This window comes from Podarcis tiliguerta (genome assembly GCF_965153285.1).
Source record: "Podarcis tiliguerta genome assembly, chromosome: 5".
In the NCBI taxonomy this organism is placed as follows: Eukaryota; Metazoa; Chordata; class Lepidosauria; order Squamata; family Lacertidae; genus Podarcis; species Podarcis tiliguerta.
Genome location: NC_139538.1, coordinates 90113764 through 90129392, shown reverse-complemented (window position 1 = coordinate 90129392; position 15629 = coordinate 90113764). Strand labels below are relative to the sequence as shown.

General features: G+C 44.5%; 1 protein-coding gene across 1 annotated transcript; it reads right to left on the bottom strand.

The window, feature by feature from the left end:
- Positions 1-3984: 3984 nt before the first annotated feature.
- TMEM129 (transmembrane protein 129, E3 ubiquitin ligase) lies at positions 3985-14806 on the bottom strand. Its single transcript, XM_083440905.1, has 4 exons — positions 14121-14806; positions 10639-11113; positions 9139-9298; positions 3985-4932 (listed from the first exon to the last, which is right to left on the bottom strand). Exons 1-4 carry the CDS (start codon positions 14323-14325, stop codon positions 4684-4686), a joined length of 1089 nt encoding a protein of 362 aa, XP_083297031.1. The 5' UTR covers positions 14326-14806; the 3' UTR covers positions 3985-4683.
- Between the last annotated feature and the right edge of the window lie 823 nt (positions 14807-15629).

Here is a 15629-nt window from a genome sequence, read left to right as displayed (position 1 = left end):
AAATGCAGACATACGACAAATGGCAAAAAGAGGCAATGCCACTGATAGAGCTAGATTTACGTATAAGCTAAACAAGCTATAGCTTAGGGCCCCACTCTCTTGGCCCCACCCCAAATTTAAAGGGGAAAAAACCTGGATGTACATTTCCAAAATATAAAATACAGTGGTACCTCAGGTTACATACGCTTCAGGTTACAGACTCCACTAACCCAGAAATATTACATCCTTTGCTTCAGGATGAGAACAGAAATCATGCTCCAGCGGTGCGGCGGCAGCAGTAGCAGGAGGCCCCATTAGCTAAAGTGGTGCATCAGGTTAAGAACAATTTCAGGTTAAGTACGGACCTCCGGAACAAATTGAGTCTTTAACCCGATGTACCACTGTAAAATAAAACCAACATACAGCAAGAGTGTTTTGTTTTGTGTTGGGTAGGCTCCAATGATGTACATCTTTTGTTAGGTGCAAATGGCTTTAGATACCTATTAGGTCCATAAGTTACCATATTGCATATAGTCAACACAAAAAACAGCCACAATTTGTTGTTGACGAAAGGACAACTGGACATATAAAGGGCCCTTCAGTAGCTTAGGGCCTCATCAAACCTAAATCTGGTCCTGGCCCCTGGCCTGTTTTGTTTGTTTTCTCCAAGTCAGTATTCTGTGCCTACTACTGAGCATAGCTAAAGGGACCCCTGACGATTAGGTCCAGTCGTAGCCGACTCTGGGGTTGCGGCGCTCATCTCGCTTTACTGGCCGAGGGAGCCGGCGTACAGCTTCCGGGTCATGTGGCCAGCATGACTAAGCCACTTCTGGCGAACCAGAGCAGCACATGAAAACGCCGTTTACCTTCCCGCCAGAGCGGTACCTATTTATCTGCTTGCACTTTGAGGTGCTTTCAAACTGCTAGGTTAGCAGGAGCAGGGACCGAGCAACGGGAGATCACCCCGTCGTGGGGATTCGAACCACCGACCTTCTGATCGGCAAGTCCTAGGCTCTGTGCTTTAACCCACAGCGCCACCCGCGTCCCACTACTGAGCATACTTAGTCCTTATTGAGTTTTTTTTTTGTTCCCCGCCCCTTAAAATTCCCATTTATTTAAAAAAGTACTCCTGCAATCCTTGACGATCACCCCAGTGATGACTGCACTTTGTGCATGGATAGTACAATTCTGGCAATATTACTGGCATGGAGATAATTTCCTCGTTTCCATGGGACCACAGCCATGTGATTACCAAATCATGTCCTTACATTGAGGCAATAAGCAGTACAGGCAAGGAGAGTAACTCCAGCGCAGCTGACTCAAATCACAGAAATGCCAGGGAGACGAGAGTTGGTGGCATTGTCAAAAGGCACCCAGCAAGCAAGGGATAAGAGGAGCTCTTCAATCCTTAAGTGGTTCATCTAAACCAGAAAGAACATTAAGTCCCAGGAAGCCCAGAGAATTGTTTTGATTACACCAGTGAAACTAAGGGACCCTCTCTCTCTCTCTCTCTCTCTCTCTCACACACACACACACACACACACACTGACAGTGTAAAGGACCCCTGGATGGTTATGCCCAGTCAAAGGAAACTGTGGTTGCGGTGTTCATCTTACTTTTAAACCAAGAGAGCCAGCATTTGTCCCCAGCTTTCTGGGTCATGTGGCCAGTAGGACTAAACAGCTTCTGGCGCAATGGCACACCATGACGGAAACCAGAGTGCACGGAAACCCCGTTTACCTTCCCGCTGCAGTGGTACCTATTTATCTACTTGCATTAATGTGCTTTCGAACTGCTAGGTTGGCAGGAGCTGGGACACACACACACACTCTTCTGCCTGGAGGGTTTGTGCATTGCTAATTATCCATAACAAGCAAATACAGAAGCAACAAAAATGAGTTTATATATACTAAGGAAGTGAAAAAACATGGAAGGTTGCAATACATCTGGCGGTGGGGACGGACAAAGAAGGTAGTATTACAGAGGACCCTGGACATGATCTTTTATTTCATACAAGAAACAGATGTTGGAGAAATGTTTACAGTGTGTCCCTGCCAATCCTTCAGAGTGGATCCTCCTTCAGAACACCCTCAAAGACCCACTAAAAGATCACAACATGAGTTACTTGCCGGAGAAGGATCAATACTGAGGAAACAGGCAGTTGCCCCATGGCAGTTACCCATAACAGTTGAGAACTAGAATTGCATGTCTCTTCACAGTGTGGAGTCTTTGCCCATTTTCCATGGGGGTAGCTGGAGAAATAGCGTACAATGGCAAAATAACAGAACACAAAACAATTCTTGAGCAATCCTCCGGCAAAACCACAGGGTGATCCCACAAGCAAGAGCTGGATAATCCTCCAATTTAAATCACTGCCAAGCGAGTGGAAGACAAAAGAGTTGAAACTGCAGATCAATGCCTGCTTCTGGTTCCCCTCCAGTGGGCTGCTCTACAAGACACACAGGTACTTGTAAGGCACCTAGGCAGAGGCATCTATCAAAGGAAATATTCAGGGCATAGACCAACAAACTAGCAATGCAGATGCTTTCCATGTTTTCACAACCCCGATAACCACTGTGACCTTGTCTACCGAGGCAATACATAGGTGTAATCCATAGGGACTTGTCCCTCTGCTCCTGCTGAAATAGTACAAATGCATTAGAGGCAGATAGCAGCTCCAGCCTAATGGTGTACACCCAGATGGCAACTGGGTGCTAGTAAAGGTAAAAGGACCCCTGACCATTAGGTCCAGTCTCGGACGACTCTGAGGGTTGCGGGGCTCATCTCACCTTATTGGCTGAGGGAGCTGGCGTACAGCTTCTGGGTCATGTGGCCAGCATGGCTAAGCCGCTTCTGGCGAACCAGAGCAGCGCACGGAAACGCCGTTTACCTTCCCGCTGGAGCGGTACCTATTTTTCTACTTGCACTTTGACGTGCTTTTGAACTGCTGGGTTGGCAGGAGCAGGGACCGAGCAACGGGAGCTCACCCCGTTGCGGGGATTCAAACCGCTGACCTTCTGACTGGCAAGCCCTAGGCTCTGTGGTTTAACCCACAGAGCCACCCACGTCCCAACTGGGTGCTACTGGAGTTCAAAACGCTCAGGGAAACCTGCCCCTTGTATAATGAGACCACAAGGCACTGCCTTAATATGAGCAACAGATCAGAATTATGTTTCAATTTATGAGACAGTGCCCAAGTGTTCTTCTTTCCTGGAACTGAATGTAAACAGACTTACTGCGGCTTGTTGTATTTTCCCACATCATAGCAGTAGGAAGAATAGTAACTGCATGTCAGCTAGACTAGCCTCAAGGTTAGTAAGGTTAAGAACATATCTTATACATGTGAAAACAAGTTACGGAGGTGGGATAGGGGAAATCCAATCAGCAGGCATTTTAAATAAGTGAAGTTCAATTTCATACATATTAAGGGTAAGTGAACTGTGATCCTTCTCATTTAATAATGGGAGGCCTCTGAAGATCAAGGAAAAGCAAGTGCAGAGATCCCATAAAGATGAATATTGATTTACAAAGTAATATGATTGCATTTTAAGATACTAATCTATTTACAATAGTTTGTATCTCGTGCACAATTGGTCTATTTGGTGTCTCATTTGAATCCCAAGAATTAGAAGCTGGGGCAGCAACAAGCATTAAAAAGTTCTGACCTAAAGATTTTCTGATACGTATTCCGTGACTAACAGAAATTGTCCCATATTTCCCAGAATCCCAGCCAACTATGGTACTTATACATCTTATTTAATTAACTTTAAAAGGGGGAACGCCCATAGAACATTTATTCTTGCAAAATCAGATGTTCTATAAGAGGGCAAGTATTTGAGACTTTTGTGTATTTTTCATCTTTGTTGGAAGCCGCCCAGAGTGGCTGGGGAAACCCAGTCAGATGGGCGGGGTACAAATAATAAATTATTATTATTATTGTTGTTGTTGTTGTTTCAAGAGAGAAAGCATCCGTCTAATACTAGATTCCTGAAACCTTAACACATGTACTTTTATACTGCGGCTTTTATTCTGATTTCAGTCATAATACAATTGTGATCAGTTCACCAGCCCAGATGAGACTGGTTATGTATTGTTTAATAGGCAAGCCCCCAACCACTACTGAGCACAGGGGCTCCTTCTTCTTCTTCTAATATGCTATGTAGCCAAGAGCTGAACTGATTGGCTGTATTGCTCAAAAAAGTTAAATTTATGATCACCCCATTTTGTGCTACGTATTTCAACCTGAACAGGTCTCGTGAAGATAGTGGCCAGAACTGTTTCCTCCACTGCTAGGTTATGTGGGAAGACTATTTCTGGCAACCCACCCCCTCACCCCTGTGTTTCTCACAACCCTCCAAAGCAGATGGGAGAAGGCAGCGTAATCAATGGAAATTGCCTCTTCCCTTTTCCACTAGTGGAAAGGACAGCTTTGAAGGCCACAGAGTTCCCTAATTCTGCTTCAGCAGAGGTCTGATGTGATTCTAAACTATCACCCAATCTTTAATGTAACCAAAGGGAGTAGCCAAAGCTGGTGAAAATAATCGTTTTCCGTTGTTTGGTTGCAGCAATTAAAAAACTGAACCAATAGAAAAATAATCAGAAAGACAACAAACAGAAAGTCCCCGTTAACAGAATAATAAAAAGTGAACAGCAGGTGGATTCATCCACCTTTGAAGTACATTCAGATTAAAAGAGTGTTCCTGTTCATCGTATAACACAAACATCTAAAATGCAGAATTTGGCTCTGCAGGTTGGGCAAGGCACGCGGCTTGAAAGCCAGGTTTCTGGGTGCTGCTGGTCTTGCCGACTGGCAAACCATTTGCCCATGCAAGTCAGGCACCACATGGGACGACAGTAGCATTGTTGGCACTCGCCTTCATTCGGCTCTTGACAATTCTTCAGAAGCTTGACATTTGCAGTAGTTTGCATACACCCAATGCATGGGTCTAGCTCCTGCAGACAGAGAGAGGAAAAAATACGTCACAATATAATTATTATGGTTTATTTAATATATAGCGCCATCCATGTACATGACACTTGACAGGATGTCATAAGAACACAAAAAGAAAGGGGGGGGGCAGAGAAAGAAATTAATGATCTGTCTGAAGTAACCAACTACCGTATTTTTCGCTCTATAAGACGCACCAGACCATAAGACGCACCTAGTTTTTGGAGGAGGAAAACAAGGAAAAAAATATTCTGAATCTCAGAAGCCAGAACAGCAAGAGGGATCGGTACGCAGCGAAAGCAGCAATCCCTCTTGCTGTTCTGGCTTCTGGGATAGCTGCGCAGCCTGCATTCACTCCATAAGACGCACACACATTTCCCCTTACTTTTTAGGAGGGAAAAAGTGAGTCTTATAAAGCAAAAAATACGGTAAATTTTTTGGTCACTGTTAACACAAATGATGGCCACAAATTTAAACGCCACCTAGTGGCATGATTTTGGGGTGTTCTCACCTTAAGCTGTTACTGGGTAAAAGTCATCTGCACCTGGGTTCTGCCACTCATGAGAAAATGTATACGCATGGTGAATTTTAAATTCATCACATCTAGCTAGCTGTTGTCCATGGAGTTTTCTTGGCAGGGATACTGGAGTGGCTTGCTGGTTCCTGCTCCAGGTGGATCACGTTTGGTCCAAACTCTCCACTATGACCTGTCCATCTTGGGTGGCCCTGCTCATAGCTTCTCCAAGTTATTCAAGCCCCTTCGCCACAGCAAGGCATTGGGAAAGCAGTATGACAAGGCTGTATATTGTCTCCCTGCTTATTTAACTTATATGCAGACTTCATCATGCGAAAGGCTGGGCTGGGTGAATCCCAAGCCGGAATTAAGATTGCCGGAAGAAATATCAACAACCTCAGATATGCAGATGACACAACCTTGATGGCAGAAAGTGAGGAGGAATTAAAGAACCTTTAAATGAGGGTGAAAGAGGAGAGCGCAAAATATGGTCTGAAGCTCAACATCAAAAAAAAGATCATGGCCACTGGTCCCATCATCTCCTGGTAAATAGAAGGGGAAGAAATGGAGGCAGTGAAGAGATTTTACTTTCTTGGGCTCCATGATCACTGCAGATGGTGACAGCAGTCACGAAATTAAAAGACGCCTGCTTCTTGGGAGAAAAGCAATGACAAACCTAGACAGCATCTTAAAAAGCAGAGACATCACCTTGCCAACAAAGGTCTGTATAGCTGTTGTTGTTGTTTAGTCGTTTAGTCGTGTCCGACTCTTCGTGACCCCCTGGACCAGAGCACGCCAGGCACTCCTGTCTTCCACTGCCTCCCGCAGTTTGGTCAGACTCATGTTTGTAGCTTCGAGAACTAGTTATAGCTTATAGTATAGTTAAAGCTATGGTTTTCCCAGTAGTGATGTATGGAAGTGAGAGCTGGACCATCAAGAAGGCTGATCGCCAAAGAATTGATGCTTTTGAATTATGCTGCTGGAGGAGACTCTTGAGAGTCCCATGGACTGCAAGAAGATCCACCTCTCCATTCTTAAGGAAATCAGCCCTGAGTGCTCACTGGAAGGACAGACCCTGAAGCTGAGGCTCCAATACTTTGGCCACCTCATGAGAAGACTCCCTGGAAAAGACCCTGATGTTGGGAAAGATGGAGGGCACAAGGAGAAGGGGACGACAGAGGACGAGATTGTTGGACAGTGTTCTCAAAGCTACCAGCCTGAGTTTGACCAAACTGCGGGAGGCAGTGGAAGACAGAAGTGCCTGGAGTGCTCTGGTCCAGGGGGGCACAAAGAGTCGGTACAACTCAACGACTAAACAACAAAGCTAGCTGTTCCTTGGAAAAAGCTGTTATTCTATTTAGCCGTGAGTCTTTCTTACCAATCTGTCTATTTAGCTATAAGCTCCCCACCCCCTGAACATTTTCAGTAAAAATTTTAAAGCTTTTTGACACCCACTGAAGTAGAACTCCTCCCATCAGCTGAATTTCCAGCAAGTGTTTTTCAAAATATTTTTAATGCCTTAAAAACCGCAATCCAAGATACATTTCCTTGGAAGTAAATCCCAATGAAGCCGCTCGGACTTACATTTGAGTAAACATTATTCGGCTCACATAGAAGATGCGTAATTTTTACAAGCCTAGTTACGCCTACAGTGAAGGGGGAAAGTATTTGATCCCCTGCTAAATTTGCCCGTTTGCCCTCTGACGAAGAAATGAGCAGTCCATAATTTTAATGGTAGGTTTATTGTAGCTGTGAGAGACGGAACAAAAACAGGAAAAACCCCAGAAACCCAGAAGACAAAAGTCAGAGATTGATGTGCATTATAATGAGTAAAATAAGTATTTGATCCCCTATACTAGGCTACCTGGTATCTTCACTGTATGTAATGAGCTGAGATTAGAAGCACCTTCTGTAAGGGAGAGATCTTACCTGTAATCCCAGCTCATTACAGTACCTGTACAAAAGACACCTGTCGACAAAAGCAATCATTCCAGCAGTACTAGAACATTTCTTTAAAAAGCTAAAGGGAAATACATGGGTGTTTTTTTGCTTGTGGTAACTTTGGAGGAACTATTCTGTCTCCTTTCTGCTTCCAAAACTGTTTCCAAAATGCTTCCAAAGCAGGCCTTTGCAACTGAAAACCCTTAACCTCCCTGAACTGTCAATGCCCAAAGAACCAGTCATAACAAAGCACACACATCTAGATAAAGGATTGGTTCCAAAAATAAACAAACTGGAAGTGTGTGGAAGGAAATTTTCTACAGTCCCCTCAAAAGCCAATCAGTTCTTTAGATTAATTAGCAGTTAGCCAATGGTTAGATAGAAGAACAGTAACTCAGACTTGTTAGGAGACACCAGCTGAATCCTGTTTATCAGAGGGGCCTTGAAGATTAAAGCATTCCCACAGACAAAAAGATTCTTAGAGTTGGAAATTAACCAATGACCCATTCACACTGAATCCACCAGGACAGCCAGGTGTCAAGAAGCACAAATCAACTAGAAACCCCCTTTCCTACTGAGAAAGGAGACACCCAATTTACACTTCTGAAGACAAAAATTCGGCAATTAAAGAACCAGATACGCTTTCCCAGAATTCTATAGTGTTTGGCTCTCCCATGATGCTCTCCTTTGGCATGAGCCAAAGTTTTAACTTGCTAAAAGTTCCCAAGTTCACTACAGCCTGTTTCAGTCACTCACACAGGGATACTAAAAACTTATAGTAGATGGAATTCAACTGAAGAGTTCTAATTGCACTTCCGGCTGTGCAGCAGAAATTCCTCTCCTTTCCTTGCACATTCACCAAATAGGTTCTGGGCTTCCCCCAGTCAAATTTAGGGGATACTTGAGAAGAGGGGAGGAATGTTCTGCCATGCAGCAAGAAGTGCTCGTATTAGAGTAACTGTTTAGTTTAGTTGGATATTTTCTTTATTGCTGAACTTGGTATATGCAAAATATTGGTTTTTAAATGGCCAAGTGCATGCTTAAATATGCCGTATTTTTCGCTCTATAGGATGCACTTTCTCCCGTCCAAAAATGAAGGGGAAATGTGTTTGCGTCCTATGGAGCAAATGCAGGCTCCTTGGCTTCAGCGATAGCAACACGAAGCCTCCGGAGCGCAGAGGGAGCACTCCCTCCGCACTCCTTGGCTTCGCGTTGCTTTCACTGAAGCCTGGAGAGCGAGAGGGGTCGGTGTGCACCGACCCCTCTTGCTTTCCAGGCTTCAGGGATAGCCACCTGAAGCCTTTGGAGCGCAGCGGGAACTCGCGCTGCGCTCCAAAGGCTTCGGGTTCCTTTCGCTGAAGCCAGGAGAGCACGACTCTCCCGGCTTCAGCAGAGAGGGAGAGCTGCGCAGCGCCCCTTCAGCCAAGCGGGAGGAGAAATGGAAGGGGCTCCGTTTCTCCTGCCGCTTCGCTGAAGGGGCGCTGAGCAGAGAGGCGGAGATTTTTTTTTCTTGTTCTCCCCCTCTAAAACAAGGTGCGTCCTATGGTCGGGTGCGTCCTATAGAGCGAAAAATACAGTACTTCAGAAGGTATGAAGCAAATCCTGTCACCTGGGGTTATTTATATTCAACAGGAAAGCGGGTATTTGGCAACATACTCTAGGTTTAGTGATAATCTACCAACTTGCCCACTCTCCACCAACTATGAAATAAAGGCAGCACGAAAAAGTAAGCTATAATCTCCAATCTTGAACCTACCTGATTGCTTGAAACACAGTATGCCTGATTAGTCTCTACCAAAGAGGTAAAGGTTTCCAGAAACAAGTCACTGAGGCTCTGATGTATGACCACGTTAGCAGCATTACGGATGGGAGCATGGAGCTTTTCTCTCAATTCCCCATATTCTGTTGAATTCAGCCTAAGACAGATAAGAGTTTCATATCAGCCATTTGCAAGTGTAAAAGAAATTGTACTTTGTATTTTACACGTGAGCTTTATAGAAAGGGGAGACAGTCTCAAATACCAAGGCTACTTTTATCTCATTTTAATTACAGACTAGGAACAAACAAACCCATACTGATTTTGCAGCATATTATATACAAAAACCACAACCAAATTTCAACTTTTGTTTTTCAGTGGGTTATTTAAATGTCTTAGATGACCGAAAACTCTCACTAGCATCAAATGAGTTCGCATATGACTCACAACGTTTTATGTATTCATTTGTGCCTCCTCAAACTGGAGGGAAATGTTTTGTTAATGTCTCCTCCATTGATTTGAAAAGCACTTTTAAAATGACTAGGCTGAACACAGATATCCCGCCGTTAGGTGGTTCAAGCTATGCTACAGATAACCTCAAAGGGCAAACACTCGGATGTCTAACATAATATACCAGTGTTAAAAGTACAGTATCTGCATTGGTAAAGTTCAAGGTTTTGTGGCTATTTAAAGCCCAAAACAACTTGGGACCAAGATGCTTAGCAGCCCACCTCCCACAAGTACGAACCAAGCCAATCTTTATGATCAGAGGAGATCCTATTGGCTGTTTCACAGCCAACAGATTGTCACTTGATGGAAAGAGGCCTTCTTGGCGATAGCACCCATCCTCTGGAATGCCCTCACTTGAGTAACTTGTGAGCAACAGGCAACACAGACCTTTAAAACCTCTGAAACTCTTATGTTTACCCAAGTTTTCCGGAGCTCTGAATATATTTAATTGAAACAAATTGTACCAAATTATCACATTTTGAATCATAGAGTTGGAAGAGACCACAAGGGCCATCGAGTCCAACCCGCTGCCAAGCAGGAAACACCATCAGAGCACTCCTGACATATGGTTGTCAAGCCTCTGCTTAAAGACCTCCAAAGAAGGAGACTCCACCACACTCCTTGGCAGCAAATTCCACTGTCAAACAGCTCTTACTGTCAGGAAGTTCCTCCTAATGTTTAGGTGGAATCTTCTTTCTTGTAGTTTGGATCCATTGCTCCGTGTCCGCTTCTCTGGAGCAGCAGAAAACAACCTTTCTCCCTCCTCTATGTGACATCCTTATCTATATTTGAACATGGCTATCATATCATCCCTTAACCTCCTCTTCTCCAGGCTAAACATGCCCAGCTCCCTTAGCCGTTCCTCATAAGGCATTGTTTCCATTTAGGCAATCTTGCTTTAAAAAAACAGCTCTAACCAAGAGATAGTGGAATATTGTATTGAGATCACATTCCCCTTGACAAAACTAAAAAAAAAAATGCCCATTTTACCGGATAGTAAAAGGTTTCACATGAGGATTAATACTGGCAACACGAATCGTGAGGAACTGCGCAGGCATGTTTGAGTCTGGCAAGAGTTCATGCTGTCTGGAATCCACCACAGTTAGAAAGATGTCTCGCTGCTGCGCAATATGTAAACAGTACGTGGTCACTTTCATGATCCAGGTGTCTGTAACAATTACTCGGGCTCCCGGGGCTCCCGTAGCAAACTTGTCAATCCTCCTGAATTCTATGTTGATAGAGGAAGCCACTGCCCTCCAGCCGGACTGTGGGAGGGCATAAAGGGAAAGCGTCTTGACTAATGGGTGGTTATTCCAGCCATTTCGTGACCAGTAATATATCAGGATACCAGCAATGGTTGGGGCAAGAACAGCCAACAAGAAAAAGACTCTCCAGCTTTCTGGAGCCTGATAAAAACTGCAGAGTTGTTTCTCGGGTGCTGCAAAGCACATGCCAGCATAGTAACCTGCAAGGGAGAAAAAAGTACTTTTAGGAGAGAGAGAAAATAACCTGACATCCATGTAAAGGTAAAGGGACCCCTGACCATTAGGTCCAGTTGCGGACGACTCTGGGGTTGCGTGCTCATCTCGCTTTATTGGCTGAGGGAGCCGGCGTACAGCTTCCGGGTCATGTGGCCAGCATGACTAAGCCGCTTCTGGCGAACCAGAGCAGTGCACGGAAACGCTGTTTACCTTCCCACCAGAGCGGTACCTATTTATCTACTTGCACTTTGACATGTTTTCGAACTGCTAGGTTGGCAGGAGCAGGGACCGAGCAACGGGAGCTCACCCTGTCGCGGGGATTCAAACCGCCGACCTTCTGATTGGCAAGCCCTAGGCTCTGTGGTTTAACCCACAGCGCCACCCGCGTCCCTTGGCATACATGTAGGTGTTACTTAAAGCTTCCAACAAGAACCTAACATCTTGACAGTTCACATTTCAGACACTGAACTTCCACATATCCTTCCCTCATTGTAAACGCTTTTTCCCGGCTGCACTTTCATCCCCGGAAAACTGTGCCTTATCTACACTGTGATAGGGTAGTCAGGGAGGGGAACACAGCTGTCAACTTACAGATTTGAAAATAAGGGACCAGCAGCCTCAAAAATAAGGGATCAGCAGCCAAAAGAAGGGATCAACAATTACTTTGATAAAATACATATTTTGTTGCGCGCAAATGGCTTTAGATCCATAAATTACCATATAGCATATATTCAACACACACAAAAAACAGCAACAATTTGTTGTTGACAAAGGACAGCTGGACATATAAAGGGCCCCATTACCTTCAGTAGCCTATTTAAGGGACATCATCAATAAGGGACAGCAGCGGGACATGGCGCTGGGATAAGGGACTGTCCCGCTAAATAAGGGACGCTTGACAGCTATGGAGGGGAAAGAGAGAACTTGAACTTCCCTTCCAACCATCTCTTTTACATGGGTCTCCTATAGATGGGGAATGCCTTCGCGAAGGCAAAAACATTCCTTTCCCAGGACTTTGGCTTGATTCAGCCATCACTGGACTTTCCAATGGTGGAGGGCATTGTTTTTTGTTGTTGCTATTTTTATTTCATTTATTTAATTTACATCCCTGCCCTTTACCCAGAGGTCTCAGGGACGTTCACAGAATGTCCTGCATTTTTGCGCTTTTAATATTGCAAACCACCCTGTGATCCTGGGGTGAGGGCAGGGCCGCATTTAGGTTTGATGAGGCCCTATGCTACTGAAGGTAATGGGGCTCTTTATATGTCCAGCTGTCCTTTGTCAACAACAAATTGCCGCTGTTTTTTGTGTTGAACGTATGCTATATGGTAATTTATGGACCGAATAGGTATCTAAAGCCATTTGCACATAACAAAATATGTAATTTATCAAAGTAATGGTTGAACTGAAATACAATTAAGAAGAAGTATATTAATAGTTCTAGCCACAGGTAGGTAGCCGTGTTGGTTTCACCCTTTTAATGAGGGTGAAATAGGAGAGCGCAAAATATGGTTTGAAGCTCAATATCAAAAAAACAAAGATCATGGCTACTGGTCCCATCATCTCCTGGCAAATAGAAGGGGAAGAAATGGAGGCAGTGAGAGATTTTACTTTCTTGGGCTCCATGATCACTGCAGATGGTGACAGCAGCCACAAAATTAAAAGACGCCTGCTTCTTGGGAGAAAAGCAATGACAAACCTAGACAGCATCTTAAAAAGCAGAAACATCACCTTGCCAACAAAGGTCCGTATAGTTAAAGCTATGGTTTTCCCAGTATGGGAAAGTGAGAGCTGGACCATAAAGAAGGCTGATCACCAAAGAATTGATGCTTTTGAATTATGGTGCTGGAGGAGACTCTTGAGAGTCCCATGGACTCTCAAGACCTATCCCTTCTGAAGGAAACCAGTCCTGAGTGCTCACTGGAAGGACAGATCGTGAAGCTGAGGCTCCAATACTTTGGCCACCTCATGCGAAGAGAAGACTCCCTGGAAAAGACCCTGATGTTGGGAAAGATGGAGGGCACAAGGAGAAGGGGACGACAGAGGACGAGATGGTTGGATAGTGTTCTCGAAGCTACCAGCATGAGTTTGACCAAACTGCGGGAGACAGTGGAAGACAGGAGTGCCTGGCGCGCTCTGGTCCAGGGGGTCACGAAGAGTCGGACACGACTCAACGACTAAACAACAACAACAAGCCATGTTGGTCTGCCGTAGTCGAAACAAAATAAAATTGGCAGACCAACACGGCTACCTACCTGTAACTAGAACTATGGAAGGCATCACACTGGCATCTGAAGAAGTGTGCATGCACACGAAAGCTCATGCCAATAACAAACTTAGTTGGTCTCTAAAGTGCTACTGGAAGCAATTTTTTTTATATTAATAGTGAAATACATTTTTTTCCCTTTAAACTTTTTTAGGGCCCCCCAAGAGAGTGGGGCTCTAAGCTATAGCTTGTGTGGCTTATACACTGGCACTGGACCGTGAGGGGCAGAATAGAAAGATGATGATGATGACAATAATACTAATAATCCAAAGAAATAAATAATAATATTAATAATCCAAATAAATAAATATTAATAATCCAAATAAATAATAATAATAATAATAATAATAATCCATAAAAATTAATAATAATAATAAAATTTTAGGGGCCCCCAAGAGAGTGTGGGGTGCTAAGCTATAGCTTGTGTGGCTTATACCGTGGCACTGGACCGTAAGGGGCAGTATAGAAAGATGATGATGATGATAATAATCATAATCCAAATAAATAATAATAATCCAGAGAAATAAATAATAATGATCCATAAAAATTATTAATAATAATCCAAATAAATTAATAATAATAATAATAATCCAGAGAAATAAATAATAATAATAATCCAAATAAATTATTAATGATAATAATAATCCAAAAAAATAAGTAAATGGCAGGGCAAGTGGTGAGGGGCCCGCCCTTCCCGCAGCCCCCTCTCCCTCCCGCTCACGCACCGAGGGGCAGCAGGGCGTGGGCCAGGAGAGTGGCGGCGCCGCGCCGGAGGTGGTACTGGACGAAGGCCGCGTCCTCGCTGCCCAGCCAGCCGCCCAGCAGGTTCTGCACCGTCAGCCCGGCCAGGTGGAACTCGTTGGGCGGGAAGACGAAGCAGACGGCCAGCACCACGTAGGCCAGGCTGAAGGTGGCGGCGGGGCTCTCCATGGGAGCGGGCGGGCGGGCGGACAAGGCCGCTGGAGGCCCCGGGAGGCGGCGAAGGCCCGGTCCGCGCTCCAGGCCGGGCTTCTCCCCGCGCGCGGTGCACTCTGGGAAGTGTAGTCCAGGGGGCAGCGCTCAGCCAGTCCCGGGCGGAGCAGAGCGGCAGAGGGCTCTCTGTCCGGGGGGAAAGCGTCCGAGGGTCCCAGGGACGGGCACTCGAAGCACGGAGGGCAGGAGCCCCCAGAACCAGGGCCGGATTTCCTTATAAGATAGATAGATAGATAGACAGACAGACAGACAGATAGATAGTCCCATGCAGAACAAGGAAATTTAAAAACTACATAAAAACTACATAAAACATTCAAACACCCCTAAAAACTAAGCAAGCTATAGCTTAGGGTCCCACTCTCTTGGGGAGCCCAAAGAAAATTAAAGGGGGGGGGAATGGATGTACACTTCCAAAATATAAGATAAAATACAAATAAAATAAAATCACATACAGCAACAGTGTTTTGGGTTGTGTAGGCTCCGATGATGTAAGTAATGGGCCCTGCCTGCTCCCTAAAATATCACTGGTTTGCTCATTTCTATATATAGGGTGCCTACATTCTGCATGGACTGGTTAATGTTAATAAAGCTATTGATAATTATTAGTAGTTTCCACCATATATTTACACCTATTGCTATTTCATGTTATGCCAAGTTTCTAGAGACTAGATTATGAGCCTTTGTAAATTGTGTTTCTAAAGGAACTTTTGTTATTGCCAAATGCCAACGTGTTTGCATTACTGAGTTTGTTATGAATAAAAAAATCATTTTAAGTTTGAGCTTCATAATTATTTCACTATGAATATACTTCTTAATTGTTTTTCACTATTAATATACTTATTCTTAACCGCATTTCAGTTCAACAATTACTTTGATAATATACATCTTTTTTATGTGCAAATGGCTTTAGATACCTATTAGGTCCATCAATTCCCATATAGCATATTTCTAGTTACAGGCAGGCAGCCGTGTTGGTCTGCCCAAGTCGAAACAAAATAAAAAGGAAGGAATTTTTAAATTTTGCTTCGACATCTAGCATACGTTCAACACACAAAACAGTGGCAATTTGCTGTTGACAAAGGACAGCCGGACATATAAAGCGCCCCATTCCCTGCACTTAGCTTAGGAAATTGCAACGGCAGGCGGATGTGCGCATGCGTTAATAATATCAGCCAAGCTCCGCCTCCACCGCCCTCTGGGCTCGCTTTGCATGCCTGCTGCCGCCGCCTCTTCTGGTTGGCCGGCGGCAGGCCACGTGGCCT